General features: G+C 41.2%; 1 protein-coding gene across 1 annotated transcript in view; it reads right to left on the bottom strand.

The window, feature by feature from the left end:
* Window positions 1-9474: 9474 nt before the first annotated feature.
* The window catches only part of EDAR (ectodysplasin A receptor), a 34142-nt gene continuing 25973 nt past the window's right edge, over window positions 9475-17643 (bottom strand). The window contains exon 11 of the mRNA XM_036351293.1: window positions 9475-10029. Coding sequence (XP_036207186.1) covers window positions 9707-10029 — 323 coding nt within the window. The 3' untranslated portion in view covers window positions 9475-9706. The remainder of the gene's footprint in view (window positions 10030-17643) is intronic.

Here is a 17643-nt window from a genome sequence, read left to right as displayed (position 1 = left end):
CATCAATCTTGTTTATCCTTTCAAAGAACCAGCTAGTGGTTTTGTATTGCTTTTGTTTGTTTGTTTGTTTTGTCTCTATGTCATTTATCTCCACTCTGATCTTTATTATTTCCGTCCTTCTACGTACCCTGAGCTTTTCTTGTTGCTCTCTTTCTAACTCTTTGAGTTGTAGGGTTGGATGATTTATTACCATTTTTTCTTGTTTTTTGAGGTAGGCCTGCAGAGCTATGAACTTCCCTCTCAAGACTGCTTTCACTGTGTCCCATAGATTTTAGATTATTGTGTTTTCATTGTCATTTGTTACCAGGATGCTTTTTAATTCTGCTTTGATCTCTCTGGTAACCCATTCATTGTTTAAAAGCATGCTATTTAGCCTCCAGGTGTTTGATTATTTTTATTGTTTTTATTGTAGTTGATTTCTAGTTTTATGCCATTGTGATCTGAGAAGATGCTTGTTATAATTTCTATCTTCTTGAATTTGAAGAGATTTTGCCTGTGCCCCAATACGTGGTCTATCTTTAGAAATGACCCATGTGCACTTGAGAAGGATGTATATTCATGGCTTTGGGGTGGAATGTTCTGAAGATGTCAATTAATTCTATCTGATCTAGTGAGTCATTTGGGATTGCTGTTTCTTTGCTGATTTTTTGTTTAGAGGATTTGTCCAATGGTGATAATGGGGTGTTAAAGTCACCTACTATGACTATATTTCTGTCAATCTCTCCCTTGATATCTTCCAGAAGTATTTTTTTTTATGTATTTGGGTGCTCCTGTATTGGGTGCATATATGTTTACCAGAGGATCTTCTTGTTGAATGGCTCCCTTTGCTGTTATGAAGTGGCCTTCCTTATCTCTTGTTATAGCCTTCACTTTGAGGTCTAATTTGTTGGATATAAGTATTGCTACCCCAGCTTTTTTTTTCCTTTCAATTCGCCTGAAAAGTCTTTTTCCACCTCTTCACCATCAGTCTGTGCGAGTCCTTTGTTCTAAGGTGGGTTTCCTGTGGACAGCAGATATATGGGTCATGTTTTCTTATCCACTCAGCTATCTTATGTCTTTTGATTGGGGCATTTAATCCTGGGTTGGGCAGGATCCAGGTTGAGGAAGCAATGGGGGGCAAATGGGGACACATCTGTAATCCTCTTAACAAGATTTAAATAAGTAAGTAAGCAAGTAAATCCTATATAATAAAAGCCTAATATGCTAAGTGTCCCGTCCTCCGGTTGGCAGTTCAATCAATCAAAGCGTAATATGCTAATGATATGCCAAAGCCGCTCAATCGCTCACTATGGCGTGCCCTGACCACCAGGGGGCATACAGTTGACCAGTCACTATGACGTGTCCTGACCATCAGGGGGCAGATGCTCTGACCAGTAGGTTAGCTTGCTTCTGGAGTCTGGCTGGTCAAGACTGAGTGAGATGGGCCGGACATGCCCTGGAGTCCTCCCATGGTCCCTCCCCAGCTGGCCAACCTCCTGAGTCCCTCCCCAGCCTCAATCATGCACTGGTGGGGTCCCTCGGGCTGGCCTGCACCCTCTCGCAATCTGGGACCCCTCGGGGGATGTTAGAGAGCTGGTTTCAGCCTGACGATGGAATGACTGGTTGCTATGACATGCACTGACCACCAGGAGGCAGATGCTTAACATAAGAGCTGCCCCCTGGTGGTCAGTGCGTGCCCACAGGGGGAGCACTGCTCAGCCAGATGCCGGGCTCATGGCTGGCCAGTGCAGCGGCAGTGGCCGGAGCCTCTTCCACCTTCATGGCAGTGCTAAGGATGTCCGACTGTCAGCTTAGGCATGCTCCCTTCGGTGAGTGGGCCTAAGCCATCAGTCAGACATCCCCTGAGGGCTCCCAGACTACGAGAGAGCACAGGCCGGGCTGAGGAACCCCCTTACCCGAGTGCACAAATTTTGTGCACCAGGCCTCTAGTAAGTAAGTAAGTAAGTAAGTAAGTAAATAAATAAATAAGGACCACATGAATTGTTGATGGAATTAAAGAAATACTTAACACACAGTCAGTTCCCTTGGAGATCAGTTCTCCATAATTGGCTCTGATGCCACACAGAACTTCTGAGGCGTTACATTTTAACAGCCCCTGCTGAGATGAATGAAAAAAAGTGAAGGGATTAAGAAGCACAAATTAGCAGTTACAAAAATAGTCACAGGGATGTAAAGTCCAGCATCGGGAATCTAGTCAATAATATTGTAATAACTTTGTATGATGCCAAATCAGTACTAGACTTACCAGGGTGATCACTTCATAAGTTAAATAAATGTCTAAACACTGCTATACACCTGAAACTAATATAGTATTGCATGTCAACTATAAGTGAAAAATAAAAAAATCATTAAAAAAAATCCCCTACTAACATCAAGGAAGGATTTTGGTAATTTTCTTTCTTCTCCCCCCCCCCCCCCCCCCCCCCCGGCCCGAGGATATGTTTATTGGTTCTAGGGAGAAAGGAAAGGGGAGAGAGAGAAACATCGATTGGTTGCCTCCTGAATGGGTCCCAATTGGGGACTGAACCCAGAACCTAGGTATGTGACTTGATTGGGAATCAAAACCATAACCTTTATGGTGCACAGGACGACACTCCCACCAATGGAGCCACTGGGCCAGGCGTGGCAATTTTCTTATGCCAGTCCTGAAGTGTTTACTGAGTAAAGGCCTACAGGCATTTTCAACTTGAACTCTAGAAGATGTAATGCAGTCTTGGTTTTCTGATGTGCTGCAGTTTTGAAGTAAATCTTTTGTCTGTGTTTTATGCTAAACTTTGAATTGCAGATGATTGGAAAGATGTTTGCTTTGTTCTTAGATAGCAACATAATTTAGCATCAGTTATATGTGATATGCTCAGGTAGATGGTTTCAAAACCCAATCCAGTCCTAGCCAGTTTTGCTCTGTGATTAGAGTGTCAGTCCACGGATTGAAGGGTCCCAGGCTTGATTCCAGTCAAGGGCACATAGCTCCATTGCAGACTCAATCCCTGGTCCCAGCTGAGGTGCATGTGGGAGGCAAGCAATCAATGTGTCTCTCTCACATCAATGTTTCTCTCTCTCAGTCTCTCCCCCTCCCTTCCACACTCTCTAAAAATCAATGGAAACAATTTCCCCAGGTGAGGATTAAAAGAAAACAAAAACAAAATAAAACAAAAAACCAATCCAGTTTTTGCTTTACAAGAGGCCCCTTTTATCTTTCTTCCTGTAGGGTGCCATTACTCCAGGGCGGCAGCTGCAGGGCCCAGAGGCTGAGGGCTCTTGCAGGTTTGAAGTCTCTGGTTTCCCCTCTGGTGATCTTGCTGCCTCTTCCCCATGGTACCACGAGGGACAGTGGCACGCTGAGCACCACCACTTTCTCTAGTTGGACTGACCTCCTCTTTCTTCTCTCTTACACTGATATTTCTCCTAGCAGTAATGATTGTAAGTCTTATAATCATCTTTCCTACCCAAATGTTATTTAGAAATTCTTTGCAGTTAGTTTATTAGCTTCCACACCTGTCAAGATTAGATAATAATGTAATGATAGCTAACATTTGTTGAACTTTATATGTGCCTAATGAAGTACTTTATATTTATTACATATTTAATTCTCTCAACAATTCTAAAAGCAACATAATATTACTATTACCATTTATAGATGAGAAAAATGAAGCATAGAGAAATGGCTTGAAACTCTCTTAAGTCCAAGACAGGTGACTGTGAATGAATAGGAGCATTTCTCCCAGTGCAATAGTTATCCTGTGTAAGTGATGCTGATCAGAATTATGAAAACAAGATAAACACAAAACAAAACACGAATAACCTTGTTTAAATGGAACCACTAGGTAACTTTTAGTTTGAGGGATAGGCCAAGTTTGTAGTAACTCACAGAAAACAGTTTTCAAATATCTCTCCATTTTGCCTGTGGTTCTCTCTATGCTGGTTTGAAAAAAAATAAAATACCTACAAAACTTCAGCTCCTCATGAGGTATCAGGAGCTGAAAGCTAAGAAAGACTCCTCTGACCCTCTAAAGCAGTGGTTCTCAACCTTCTGGCCCTTTAAATACAGTTCCTCATGTTGTGACCCAACCATAAAATTATTTTCGTTGCTACTTCATAACTGTAATGTTGCTACTATTATGAATTGTAATGTAAATATCTGATATGCAGGATGGTCTTAGGCGACCCCTGTGAAAGGGTCGTTCGACCGCCAAAGGGGTCGTTACCCACAGGTTGAGAACTGCTGCTCTAAAGTGTAATGCTTGTGCTACTTCCAAGTTTTCCTGATTCTAAAACACTCCAACATAGACAGGAAGTGAAAGAACAGAAAATAGGCCTTTCCTTTTCTTTGTTGTGACTTTTCCACAATTTATGAGAAGCACCTGGTAATTAAGCTCCAAGACCGTTGTCTCCAGTGTACAGAGCAGGATGAGAGAAGGCTGCCCTCCTTCTCCCCTCCTCCCTGATGTTTTAACAGCCTCAGGATGACTCATACTGAGTAGTCTCTGGTAATGAGAAGTGGAATTAGTATTCCTCCTCCTCTACCCTGCCCTTCCCTCTCCCTTTCAAACAGGCCTCCCTGTTTGAACACTTCACAACTTTTGTTCTAAGCTTGTTTCACAGGCATGAGAAAATGCTGACATGGCACAGTATCAGTATATCCGCCTGACCACCTCCTGAAAACCAAACAACTATAACTTTTCAAGATAACTCCCAGCATCTTGTTATAGCTGAACTAACACAATGCCCTAACACAATGCCCTTCCTTCCTTACTCTTTAAAAGCCCAAGTGATTCTTTCTTCAGGGCCCGTATTGCTCCAACAGTACCTGGCCCTTTCCACCCTTGGAAAGTAAATTTCCTTACTACCCTTCTTCTTCTTTGTGATTTCTTTCATGACCCATGTCACCAGCCACTCTAATAGGAAGAGGTGCCAGGATTTTAGTTTTCTACTGGGAACTGCACTATATATTTGAAGGGCCCTGATGCATTGACCAAAGCAGCAAAATACTCCTTACCCGTTGGTCCATTACAAAGTCAATAGCTCATTTAGGCTTCTGAAGCCATCATTGTCCCCAAAGTAAATGGTTCACTAGAAAGGGGATTTTTCCAATTGAAACTGGGGACCCAGGTGACCCTGCCACATCTGCTCTGGACAACTGAGGATGAAAGTGGAGGAGAACAGAGCTCACCTAATTAGGGAAGGGGGGCCCTGCAGCGCAGTCCATTTCTCTGTCCTCAGAAGGAAGGCAGCCACTGCGTAGCTGACATTTCAGCCACACAGAAGATAGACCCTGCTGGACAGTTTGCCTTCACAGTGCTTCTCCTGCAGTGTGGCATCGTCATATTCCACAGCCACTTACACACTCACTGTCGTTACGTTGTTATATTCCACAGCCACCTACATACTCACTGTTGTTGTTACGTTGTTATATTCCAGAGTCACTTACACACTCACTGTCGGTGTTACATTGTTATATTCCACCGCCACTTATATACTCACTGTCGTCGTTACATTGTTATATTCCAGAGTCACTTACACACTCACTGTCAGTGTTACATTGTTATATTCCAGAGTCACTTACACACTCACTGTCGTCGTTACATTGTTATATTCCAGAGTCACTTACACACTCACTGTCGTCATTACATTGTTATATTCCAGAGTCACTTACACACTCACTGTTGTGGTTACAACACTGTGTTCCACAGCCATTACCTACTGTCATTGGCAGAAGGATGGCCCTTCCAACATGTCCACCTCCTAGTTTCCAGCAGCTGTGAATGTGTGACCTTATGTGGCAAAGGGTCTTTGCAGTGTTGATTACATTAAGGATCTTGAGACAGTATGTTCCTGACTCATCATTCTTGTAAAGGAACAAGGAACGCAGCATTTGGAGTCAGAGAAGGAGGTGTGGTGATGGAAGCAGCAGTGGAAGCGATGTGATTGCTGGCTTGGGAGGTGGGAGAGAGGATCATCCAAGGAGCACGAATGGACTCTATGAGTTAGCAAAGTCAAGGAAACAGGTTCATTTCCTAATGTCTCCACAAGGAACACAATCCTCCTTAAAACTTGATTTTAGGACTTTTGGCCTCCAGAATGATAAGATCATAAATCCGTGTTGTCTTAAACCATTAGGTTTGTAGTAATTTGTTACAGCAGCTGTAGGAAACTAATATACCTGTGCACATTTGCTATATTTTTCATCATTATATTTTTCAGATTGTATATCTGTCCTAATTTTTGACATTTCACTCTTCAACCTTACAGCTGTTCATGCAGATAAGTGTGGGGTCTATTTCTCCACCTGGACTCTGGGTTAGCCAAATGACTTGTTTTGGCCAACAGAATGAACTGTAGGTGATGGCGTGCCAGTTCTGAGCACAGGCCTGAAAAAACTCTGTGTCTGTTCACTCTTGAGATTCTCTCATTGCCCTGATGAAGGCCTTGGCTAGAGGACTGGTTTGAGGAGGAGTAGGAGAGACAACGGAGCAGAGCTAATCCAGTGAAAGTATTCCAGCAGGCAGAGGTCCCAGTTGCACCATAACCATCTTAGCACAACCCAGGTCAGACCCCTGAATCGTAATAACCAAATGGTTGTTGCCTGGCCAGTGTGGCTCAATGGCTGAGCATCGACCCATGAACTGGAAGGATCGCTGGTTTGATTCCTGGTTGGGGCACAAGCCCAGGATGCAGGTTCCACCCCCAGTGGAGGCATGTGGGAGGCAGCAGATCAATGTTTTTCTCTCATCGATGGTTCTATGCCTCCCCCTTCCTCTCTTTCTAAAATCAATGGGAACATTAAAAAATACATATTGTTGGCTTAAGCCACTAAATGTTGGGGCGATATATTACATAGCTGTAGTTAAGTGAATCAATGCCTTATAAAGTAATGATGGCAACTGGGAAAGCAATGCCGCAAGTGTTTTTCACATGATCTCGTTGCAATGCTTGCTTTTGTTGAGTGAATGGCTCATTTTTTAGGTGTTTCAAATCTGCTGGTCCCAATCCTACAGATTTGTTATACACAGAGCCATTACCAGGAACAGAGAAATCAGAATCTTTTCCACTTCCCCAAAGGCCCCTCCCAAAGAACTCACGTTGTAGCAGTCTGTAGCTCTCCTTTTTATTAGTTTGTTTATTGAAACTGTAAAATATAATAAGTTATGTATACAAAATTAGACAAAAAATTGACAAGTAAGACTTCATTAGGTACAGGCCACAGCTCTAGCCTGGGGTGTTTTCTAAAAATTTTTGCGTATAGCAAAATAATGACTGTCTCCACACAAAATGTCAGGGTGGAGTCCAAGCTTTAGTCAGTAATAATCATATGGTCTCATTGATTTGAATTCCATATGTAGGCCAAAGCTTATCAGAGTAAACATTTTTTTGGATTTGTCTCCAAGTAAGTAAATGACAAAGAAATGTGTAACTAGCTCCCTAGAAATGGCAGGTTAAGTCAATAAAACATGGTTGACCTCTGGCCCCAGAATTCAACAGTGGGTGGGGAGAGGGAACTCTTCTCCCCACTCACAAGTGCGTGTGCATGTGTGTGTGTGTAGGGAGGGGCAGAGAACAGCCATCCCTGCTCCTTTACTGCAAATGTTGTTCTAAGGAAGCTGCAAGCTATTATCCTAGAAATGCATGCTCTTCACATGTGACATTTGCAGTCTGATTAAGGGGGAGACTCTCATCATCGTTATCACAAAGCAGGGGATAGGGGCACCCAGGACTTCAGGAGGAATTGATAAGGGTAATTACATTTCGCTGTGGCATATTTAGCTTGCAGAATATATCAATTAGGTTCTGGCAAACAGCAGCAAACAGACATAGTAAATGATGATATTAAATATTCATTATGATTCCATCACAGCATGTTCTACATTCATTGGTGGGAAACTGCTTGTTGGCTTTAAACATAAGACTGATTTCCACCCCCAAAAGATTTGCTCAGTCATGCAACTTGTAATTTTAGAAGCATTGCTTTATAAGTGAGAGGCTGGTTTTAATTTAGTAACAACCACAGCCAGACCTGTTTTTAGGGAGCTCAGTAGTGAGCTCCAAACAAGCCCCTGGTGTGACCCTACCCTGCTCTCCAGCTCTTTAAAATTACAGATGTAGTAAGAGAATCTGCCAAAGACAATGCCAGTTTATTAGCTTCATTTCTGAATGTATGCCAAGCAATTGCAGTTACTGTGAACACCTGAAATCTGAGGGTTTGTTGTTTTTATTCCCATTTTACTTGGTGACTCATGCTGTATTCACTTCCATGGAGCACCTCAGAGGCCTGGCATTTCCTATAGCTCCACTTTCTTTTTGCTTATTTGAACCTTACTTTTCCTGTGATTATAGAATCACACACTAGTCTCTCACTTGCAGAAGAAGAAAATGGCCCATGTTGGCACAATTGGAACCAGGCTCCTGGACGCCAAGCCCAGGCTCTCCCTGCATGCACAGGGGGGCTCTGCTTTCCCTGACTGGCTCAGAAAGCCAGAGCCTAAAACTCTCACGCCATGTAACTCATGCACAAGTCTCACACTCTCTGGAAATCAAGAGTTATGTGTGGCTGAGCTGTTAGGAAGTAACCATTTCCCTTTTTAAGCAGAGTTACCACCCACTTCTCTTTGAAGCAAAAATAGCCTGACATATAATATAAATGGCTGTGTCCTTTGAGCACCGCTGACCCCAAAGGGTCAAATCTGACTGAAAATGAGAGTTGGAAGGCAATTCATGTGTAATAAAAAACAACTGGTTCCCCAGGCCTAGAACTTATGCAGTAAATAAAACTGACTACTGCATAGGTCTCCTTGGTTGGACAGACACATGCCTTGCCTATCAGTGACGTAAAGCAGGCTCCAGAGCAAGTTCTCCCATTAGCGACCAGATGGTGGTGGGAATATGATGGCCTCAGGAAGTGGCAACTTTATCCTATGAAACTACTTGTATTGATCCAGAAACAATACATGCAGTGGGTGTCTGCATTTTGTAGCCATTTTACCAAACTCCCGAGCTGCTTTCCTCATGAGGATGACGCCTTCACCATCCATCTCTCTCAGAACTTTTATTAGATTTTCTTAGAATCCCCTCATTCAGATTGTTTGACATCTTCTAGCAAAGTGGCTGTGGACATGTCTCTGTCTCTCCCTGGGTTGTAAACTTCTTAAACAGGGACCAGATTCTTCACCTCTGTCATCCCCACATTATTTGGCTCACTTGAGTACCCAACAATATCCCCTAAACAAGTTCATAGTGAGTGGGCTAGCTGAATAAATATTTATTCTACCTGGTGAGCTGCAGGTGGGTAGCTGGGAGTATCCTAGCTTTAGTCTTTAGTTAGAGTGGAAGATGGCCTCATTTCCTCTTATTCCTTGAAACAGCCTAAGGCAGGGGTCCTCAAACTACGGCCCGCGGGCCACATGCAAATACAAATATTGTATTTGTTCCCGTTTTGTTTTTTTACTTCAAAATAAGATATGTGCAGTGTGCATAGGAATTTGTTCATAGTTTTTTTTAAAAACTTTAGTCCAGCCCTCCAACCGTCTGAGGGACAGTGAACTGGCCCCCTGTTTAAAAAGTTTGAGGACCCCTGGCCTAAGGCATACTCTGGCAACATACCCTTGACTCTTGGCCATCTGTTGGCATCACCCACAGCTCTAGAGTCATTAGATCCTGAGCTCTCATTAGATCCTTGGTGCATCCCAAGAAGAATGTTCCACAGGCATGCTCTTCAGGATGTAGTGGGCAGCTGGGAGGCAGGTGGTACAACGCCGGCCCACTCCAGTATGTCCGCACACAAGGACTCCACAGCATCCAGCCGCTCTATCTGCACCAGTTTTGTGAGCAGCTCTGGGATGCTGTAACCTGCGGTGCTGATGCGATCAAAGAGCTGCATGCCATCTGTCATGCCCCCAATCTCGTCCCTCTTTAGTCCAAAGCTCTCTGCAAGGTGGCGCCACGTTTTCACAACAGCCTTCTCAGAGTTGTATGTGGAGCTGAGCATTCGGCTGGTCTTCTCAAGGCAATCAAATGGCAGCTCCGTAGGGCTGAGGCCTGTGGAAAGGAAGGGCCACAGTCAGATGCTGCAGATGGCAGTCAACAGAAGACAACACCATTAAATTATTTTTAAACCTTTTAAAAATATGTAAAATAAAACACAGATACAGAAAACCACTCAAAATAAATGCATAGCTTAAGGCAAACAGTACACAGGACTTCGGCAGCCACATGAGAAGTTTTTTCATAAACCTCAATCTCATTAATGGCCTTTCTTCTCCTAAGAAAATAACTACCAAAACCATATTGACTAGAACAGTTATCCTCTCGACACCATTTTCAGCAGTCACCAAAGCCTTCCATACAGGCTACTCTCAGCTGAGTAACCCTGCATACTTGGACCTGGGCAAGGAAGGAAGTCAAAGGGATAGTACCATGACCCTTTCCGGGGACAGTAGTGGCCTTTATGAAAGGTGCTCTCAAAGACAGACCAATCTTGGTGTTTGAGAAATCTGAGCCAACTCAGTGGTTCACAGACTTTGCTATACATTAGATCAGGGGTGGGCAAACTTTTTGACTCGAGGGCCACAATGGGTTCTTAAACTGGACCAGAGGACCAAACAAAAGCATGGATGGAGTGTTTGTGTGAACTAATATAAATTCAAAGTAAACATCATTACATAAAAGGGTACGGTCTTTTTCTTTTTTAGTTTTATTCATTTCAAACGGGCCGGATCCGGCCCACGGGCCGTAGTTTGCCCATGGCTGCATTAGATTCACTTAGAAGCATTTTAAAAAAATTGATGTGTTGCCACTTCTGGAAGATGGAATATTTCTCTGGGTAAGTAGAGCTAAAACCCCTGGCACTATGTATAAAGCAAACACAAAAAGATTCTAGAAAGTGGAGAAAAAAACGAGTGCCGAGGACCTCAGGACTGGGGCATGATACAGTGGTGAGTTCCTGGGGTTTTCTTTTGCCTCATCATCCAAATCATGGAGCTGAAGAGTTCAGCAATCCAAATTCCAACAATAACAAAAATACCTTCAACAAAAGCCTGTTCTCTCTAATTAAAGCACTAGGAAAAGAGAAGCTTAGCAAGAAGAAAACATTTAGACAATAATGCTTTATTGCAGCCGAACGCCACAGAAGAACTGTGGTTCTACCACCACCAAGGCCAGCAGAGGCTGACTGAGGAGTCTGGCTACAACCCTGCACCAGGTGGTGTCAGGGAAGGCTAAGTAGGGAGCCTGGACTTTCTTATTATCAGCTGGTAACAAGCCCTCAACTCCCATTGTATCAGTGGAGACCACTTGGAGAAAAAGATTCCCACTCCCAAACCAGCAATGAAAAGGAGCCAACAGTTGGAAGTCAAATAAGGTTGAGTGGGAACTTGAACATCTACCTGCACCACACCTGCCAGTAACAAGGTGGCGCCCTTCCCCCTACCACAGAGGCATCACAGGAAGCCAGCTACAATAGAAGGCTTAAGTAAGATCCAGAGTCTCATAACAGGACATACAACTCTAGGTTTCAATAGATACTCACTCATCATACCAAGAACCAGAAACATCACAAATCAATGAAAAAAGGACAACCAATAGATACCAACACTGACATAAGATATGTTAAAATTATCTGACAAAGTTTTTAAGTAAGGCATGATAAAAATGCTTCAAAAGTAATTTCAAACATGCTTGAAATAAATAAATAATATTGAAAGCAAAAGATAGAAAACATAAAGCAAAAGAAAATATAAAGCAAAAAATAGAAAACTCATTAGATATGTCCAATGGCAGAATAAAGACAGAGGAAAGAGTTAGTAAACTGGATAATAGAATGGAAATTACTGAATCTGAACAACAGAGATAAAGTAAACTGAAAAACACAGAGCCCTAGGGACCTGTGACACTGTGACAAAAAGTCTCACGTTTGTTTCATGGAGTCCTAGGTAAGGAGAAGGAAAGTGGGGCTTAAAGAAATAATAATGGCTGAAAACTTTCCCAACTTGGAAAGAAACTAAAGCCTATAGATTAAAAAATCTGAGAAAACTCCAAACAGGATAAACTCAAGGGAAGTCATTTCCAGACACATCATAAATAGACTTCTGAAAACTAAAGATAAGAAAGTCTTAAATGCAGCCAGAGAAAAGCCACACCTTAGCTATAGGGAAAAACAATTAGAATGACAGTGGGCTTCTGAACAGAAATCTGGTAGCAGAGGGAAGTGGCACAGTGTTTTCCATAAAAGAAAAGGGCTATCAACCCAGTATCATATACCCAGTGAAAATATCTTTTAAGAATGAAGGCAAAATCAAGACATTCTGAAGATAAAGAAAAACTAAATGAATTTGTCACTACCAAAGCTACTCTAAAAGAATGACTAAAGGAAGTCCCTAAACAAAAAGGAAATGATAAAAGAATAAACCTTGGAACATCAGAAAAGAACACAGTAAGCATAATTTGAGTAAATATAATAGGCTTTTTTTCCTTTTCAAGTTTTCTGAATTATTATTGTACGTTGATGCAACAGATGTGGTTCTAACTACATGTAGAGGAAATATATAAGACAACTATAAACAGAAAGGACATAGGGAGGTAAGGTTTATATACGTCACTGAAGCTAGTAAAATAATGGCTAGTAAAACGCTGTGGACAGGTTGAAAGTAAAATAATGAAAAAAGATATATCATGTAAACATTAATAAAAGAAAAGCAGAAGTGGCTATCACAGCAGATAGAGTAGATTTCAGAACAGAGGAAATTATCAGAGACATTGAGGGACATAATATAATATTAAAAGGTCTATTCAGAAAGAAGGCAGAACAATCCTATATGTGTATGCATCAAACAACAGAGCCCCAAATATGTGAAATAAAAGCTGGCAGAACTAAAAGAATAAATAGACAAATCCACAATTATAGTTGGAAACTTCAACCCCTCTTCCTCAGTAACTGGTAGAATAGTTACAATATAGAACTTAACCACACCATTAACCAAAAGAATCCAATCAACATTTATAGAACATTCCAACCAATAATAACAGAATATACATTCTTTTCAAGTGCAGACCTTATACTTCAACAAAATAATTTAAAATAATTGAAACTGTATGCAGAATGTATTCTCACAATGAACTCAAACTATAAATCAATAACAGAAAGATAACAGGAAAATCTTCACACACATTTGGAAATTAAACAACACACTTTTTTTTTTTTTTTTTTTTTTTTTTTTTTTTTTTAGCAGAGGTTGAATTTGGTTCATTACATTTATTATCCATGGAGTTATTGCATTTATAGACATGGTTTATTTTTGAAATGCAGAAACACTGTTTTCAGAGACCTTTATTAGGTTTCTGCCAGCTTCCTTGACTTTCTGTTCTAAGAAGATTGGTTTGTATGTGAGGGTGAGGGAGGAAAGATGTGGGGGTCCTCATCTTTCTGGGAGGTTCCGGAACCAAAAACTGTTGGTGCTTCCCAGGTTGGAAAGGGTCACTGGCGGTCACTTCCTGCTCTGTATCCTGCCTCCCTCCTCGAGCAGAGCCACTGGCATTGGGAATAACTCCACAGTGCTGACTCTCAGTGCAATCTGCGAGCTCCGCTATTCACCTGGCCTTTGTCTTGCACCACTGTTAATGCATTTGGTGTGCTATGAGGACTAAACAAACACTTCTAAATAATCCATGAGTCAAAACAGAAATCTGAAAGGAAATTTTTAAAATAATTTAAATTGAAAATGCAACATATCAAAATTTTTAGGACACACCTAAAGCAATATAAGAGGAATAGATATGTTACAAAATACATAAAATAGATATATTACGAAAGAGGAAAATCTCAAATCAATAATCTAAGCTCCCATCTCAAGCATCTAGAAAAAGATTAGCAAAATATACCCAAAGTAAACAGAAAGAAAGCTATAATAAAGATAAGAGCATGAATCAATGCAATTGAAAAAAGAAAAACAATAGAGCTAAACTTGAAAAGAGCCAGCCAATTCTTTGAAAAGATCAACAAAATGGACTAATCTCTAGTAAGATTTTTAAATAAAAAAATAAAAATATGACACAAATTATCAATATCAAGCAATTGAGCATATCACTACAGACACTGAAGATGTCAAAAAGATAATAAGGGAATACACACATAAATTTGACAACTTCGATGAAATGGAACAATTCCTCAAAAAGCATAAGCTACCACCACTCACCCAGTTTGAAGTGATAATTTGAACAGCCTTATCATGATTAAAGAAGTACAATTTGTAGTTTTAAAAATCACTACTCCCCAAGAAAAATCTATAGGCTCACACTGTTCCATTGGAGAGCTCTACCAAATTCAAAGAATTAACACTAATTCTACATAAAATCTGGAAAATAGAAAAGGAGGAAACACTCCCCAGCTTATTCTGTGAAACTAGTATTAGCTTGATACCAAAACCAGTACCAAAAAAAAAAAAAGAACACTAAAGACCAATATCCCTCCTGAATGTACTAGCAGATGCAAAATCCTCAACAAAAGATTAGCCAATAGCCCTGGCCGATTTGGCTCAGCGGATAGAGCGTCAGCCCGAAAACTGGAGGGTCCTGGGTTCGATTCCAGCCAAGGGCACCTGCCTGGGTTGTGGGCTCAATCCCCAGTGGGAGGCGTGCAGGAGGCAGCCGATCAGTGACTCTCTCTCATCATTGATGTTTCTAACTCTCTCTCCTTCTCTCTTCCTCTCTGAAATCAATAAAGAAATAATAAAGAAGATTAGACAATAGAATTCAACAATATATTAAAAGAATTATATTCATAAGAGTGGGCTTTATTCCAGGGATGAAAGACTGATCCAATATTTAAGAAATAATGTAATCTATTCACAAAATTAATGTAAATTACAAACAAACAAAAAACACCCTAGGCTAATGTTATACTTAATGGTGAAAAACTGAATGCTTTCCCTTCAAGATTAGGAACAAGGCAAGGATGTCTGCTCTCCTCATTCTTAGTCACATAGTACTGAAGTTACAGCCAGTGCGATGAGGCAGGAGCGGGCATACAGATTGGAAAAAGGAAATCAAATTGTCCCCATCTGCAAATGTGATTATCTGGGTGGTTGTCAAGGAATCTACCAGAGAACCAAACCTTATAAGTGACTTCAGCAAGGCCGCAGGATATAAGATAGACATACAAAAATCAATTATATTTCTATATACTAGCAATTAAAACAGACACTGAAATGAAAGTAAAACATCATTTATAATCATTCAAAAATAAATGAAATACTTAGGTATAAGTCTATCAAAATAGGTACAGGACTTGTATTCGGAAAACTATATAATGCTAGTGAAAGGAATAAAAGAAAATCTAAATAAATGAAGAGACATACCATTTTCATGGTTTATATAGTATAGATGTCAAATCTCCCAAACCTTGGAATACAGGTTTGCTGCAATTCCTATCAAAATCCCACCAAAATATTTTGTAGATATAGGAAAAATTATTCTAAAATTTATATGGAAAGGCATAGGAACTAGAATAACTAAAACAATAAAGAAAAAAGAATAAAGTGGGAACAATCAGTCTGTCTGATTTCAAGACTTATATAAATACTAGAGGCCCAGTGCACGAAATTCATGCATGGGTGGAGTCCCTGGGCCTGGCTGGCAATCAAGGCCGATAGGGGCCAAGCCGATCAACGGCCAGAGAGGAGGGGATGGTCGCTGGGCTGGGCATGGAAGGAACTGATGCCAGATGCTGATACTGCCATCGTAGGCGCCCTGCCACCACGCGGTTCCACGCCTCCCCCTCTGCTCCTTCCCTCACCACTGTGCCGCCACCACGGGGGTGGGGGGGTGGGGGTGGGCAGTGGGGCTGATTGGGGCCTGCTGGCCAGGGGGAGGGTCGGGGCACGGGAGGTTGGCTGCTGGCCCTGAGGAGGGAGCTGGCCCTCAGCCTCCCTGAGAAAAGGTTCGTGTCCGCTGCTACCCACCCCTGGTTCCCATTCCTAGCCCGGGGGCTAGGGAGAGGAACCGAGGGAGGTGGGCCGGCTGGGGGAGGTTGGCTGTGGGAGTGCATTGACCACCAGGGGGCAGCTCCTGCGCATCATAGTGACTGGTCATTCCAGTCATTCTGGATATATATATATATATATCTCAAGATTATGCGATTTTGGCAGAGGAATAGACGCACAGATCAATGGAAAAGAACAGAGAACCCAGAAAATACACCCACACAAGTATGCCCAAGCTGATTTTTGACAAAGGTGCAAAAGCAATTCAATGGAGGAACGATAGTCTTTTTAACAAATGTTGCAGGAGGAAGTGAAATGTAGAGGAAAAAACAAAACAAAACCTCAACCTAAGTCTCATATTATGTGAAAATTAACTCCAACTGCTCATGGACTTAAGTGCAAAATTAAAAATCACAGGAAAAAAAATCATTGGGATCTAGAGCAAGGCAAAATGATCTTAGCTTTGATACCAAAAGCAATCTATAAAAGGAAAATGATAAATATGACTTATCAAAATTTAAACTTTGCTCTGTGAAAGACCTTATTAAGAGAATGAAAAGACAAGATACAAAGTAGAGAAAATATTTGCAAATCACAAATCCATCAAAGGGCTAGTATCTAGAATACATTGAAAAATTCCCAAAATTCAACAGCAAAAAATAAATAAATAAATAAATAAAATAAAAAATCACACAATTCAACTGAAAGATGGGCAAAAGACATGAAGAAACATTTTACCAAAGAGTCATACAGATGGCAAATAAGCCCATGAAAAGATGCTCCAACATTAAGGAAATACAAATAAAAGCCACAATGAGATATCAAAGACACATAACAGAATGACTGAAATAAAAAGAGTAACACCACCAAATGCTGGCAAGGATGTGGAGAAACTGGATCACTCATACATTGCTAGTAAGAATTAAATGGTACAGCCATTTTGGAAAGTTGTTTGCCAGTTTTAAAAAACACTAATCTACCATACCACCCAACAATTCTGGGCATTTATCCCAGAGAAATAATGATTTATGTTCACATAAAACCCTCTACATGAACATTTACAGCAGCTTTATTTGTAATGGCCCCAAACTGGAAACAACCAAGATGTTCTTAAATGGATGAATGCGTGATTAAACAAATTGTGGTACATCCTTAGCACAGACTACTAGTTAGGAGTAAAAAGAAACAAACTGTAATACATGTGCCAATCTGGATGCATCTCCAATGAATTATGCTTCATGAAAAAAGACATTTGCAAGAGGTTACAGTAGTGTATGATTCCACTTATATAACAATTTTGAAATTACAAAACTAAACTATAGAAATGAAGAACAAATTAGTGGTTGCCAGGGGGTGGGGTAGCTAGGAAGTGAGTGTGGCTACAGAAGGGCAAGTAGAGATATCCTTGTGGGCTGTCTTCAGTGCATCCATGTCAACATCCCGGTTGTGACTCTAGGGATGGCCTGGCAAGATGTTACCATTGGGAGAAACTGGGTAAAGAGTATCACACGGCCTCTCTGTATTATCTCTTACCAATACGATGATCTCGAAAGGAAAAGTTTAATTAAAAACACAACAAAAGACACTGATGCCTGGGACTCACCCCAGACTAATTACATCAGGGTCTTGGGGCAGGTGTTTAGAGGGAGCTAGTGTAAGACTCTCTGAGGGGCTAATG

This window comes from Myotis myotis, unplaced genomic scaffold, assembly GCF_014108235.1.
Source record: "Myotis myotis isolate mMyoMyo1 unplaced genomic scaffold, mMyoMyo1.p scaffold_m19_p_2, whole genome shotgun sequence".
NCBI lineage: Eukaryota > Metazoa > Chordata > Mammalia > Chiroptera > Vespertilionidae > Myotis > Myotis myotis.
Note: the sequence above shows the minus strand (reverse complement) of the source record. Positions and strands in the feature narration are given on the sequence as shown.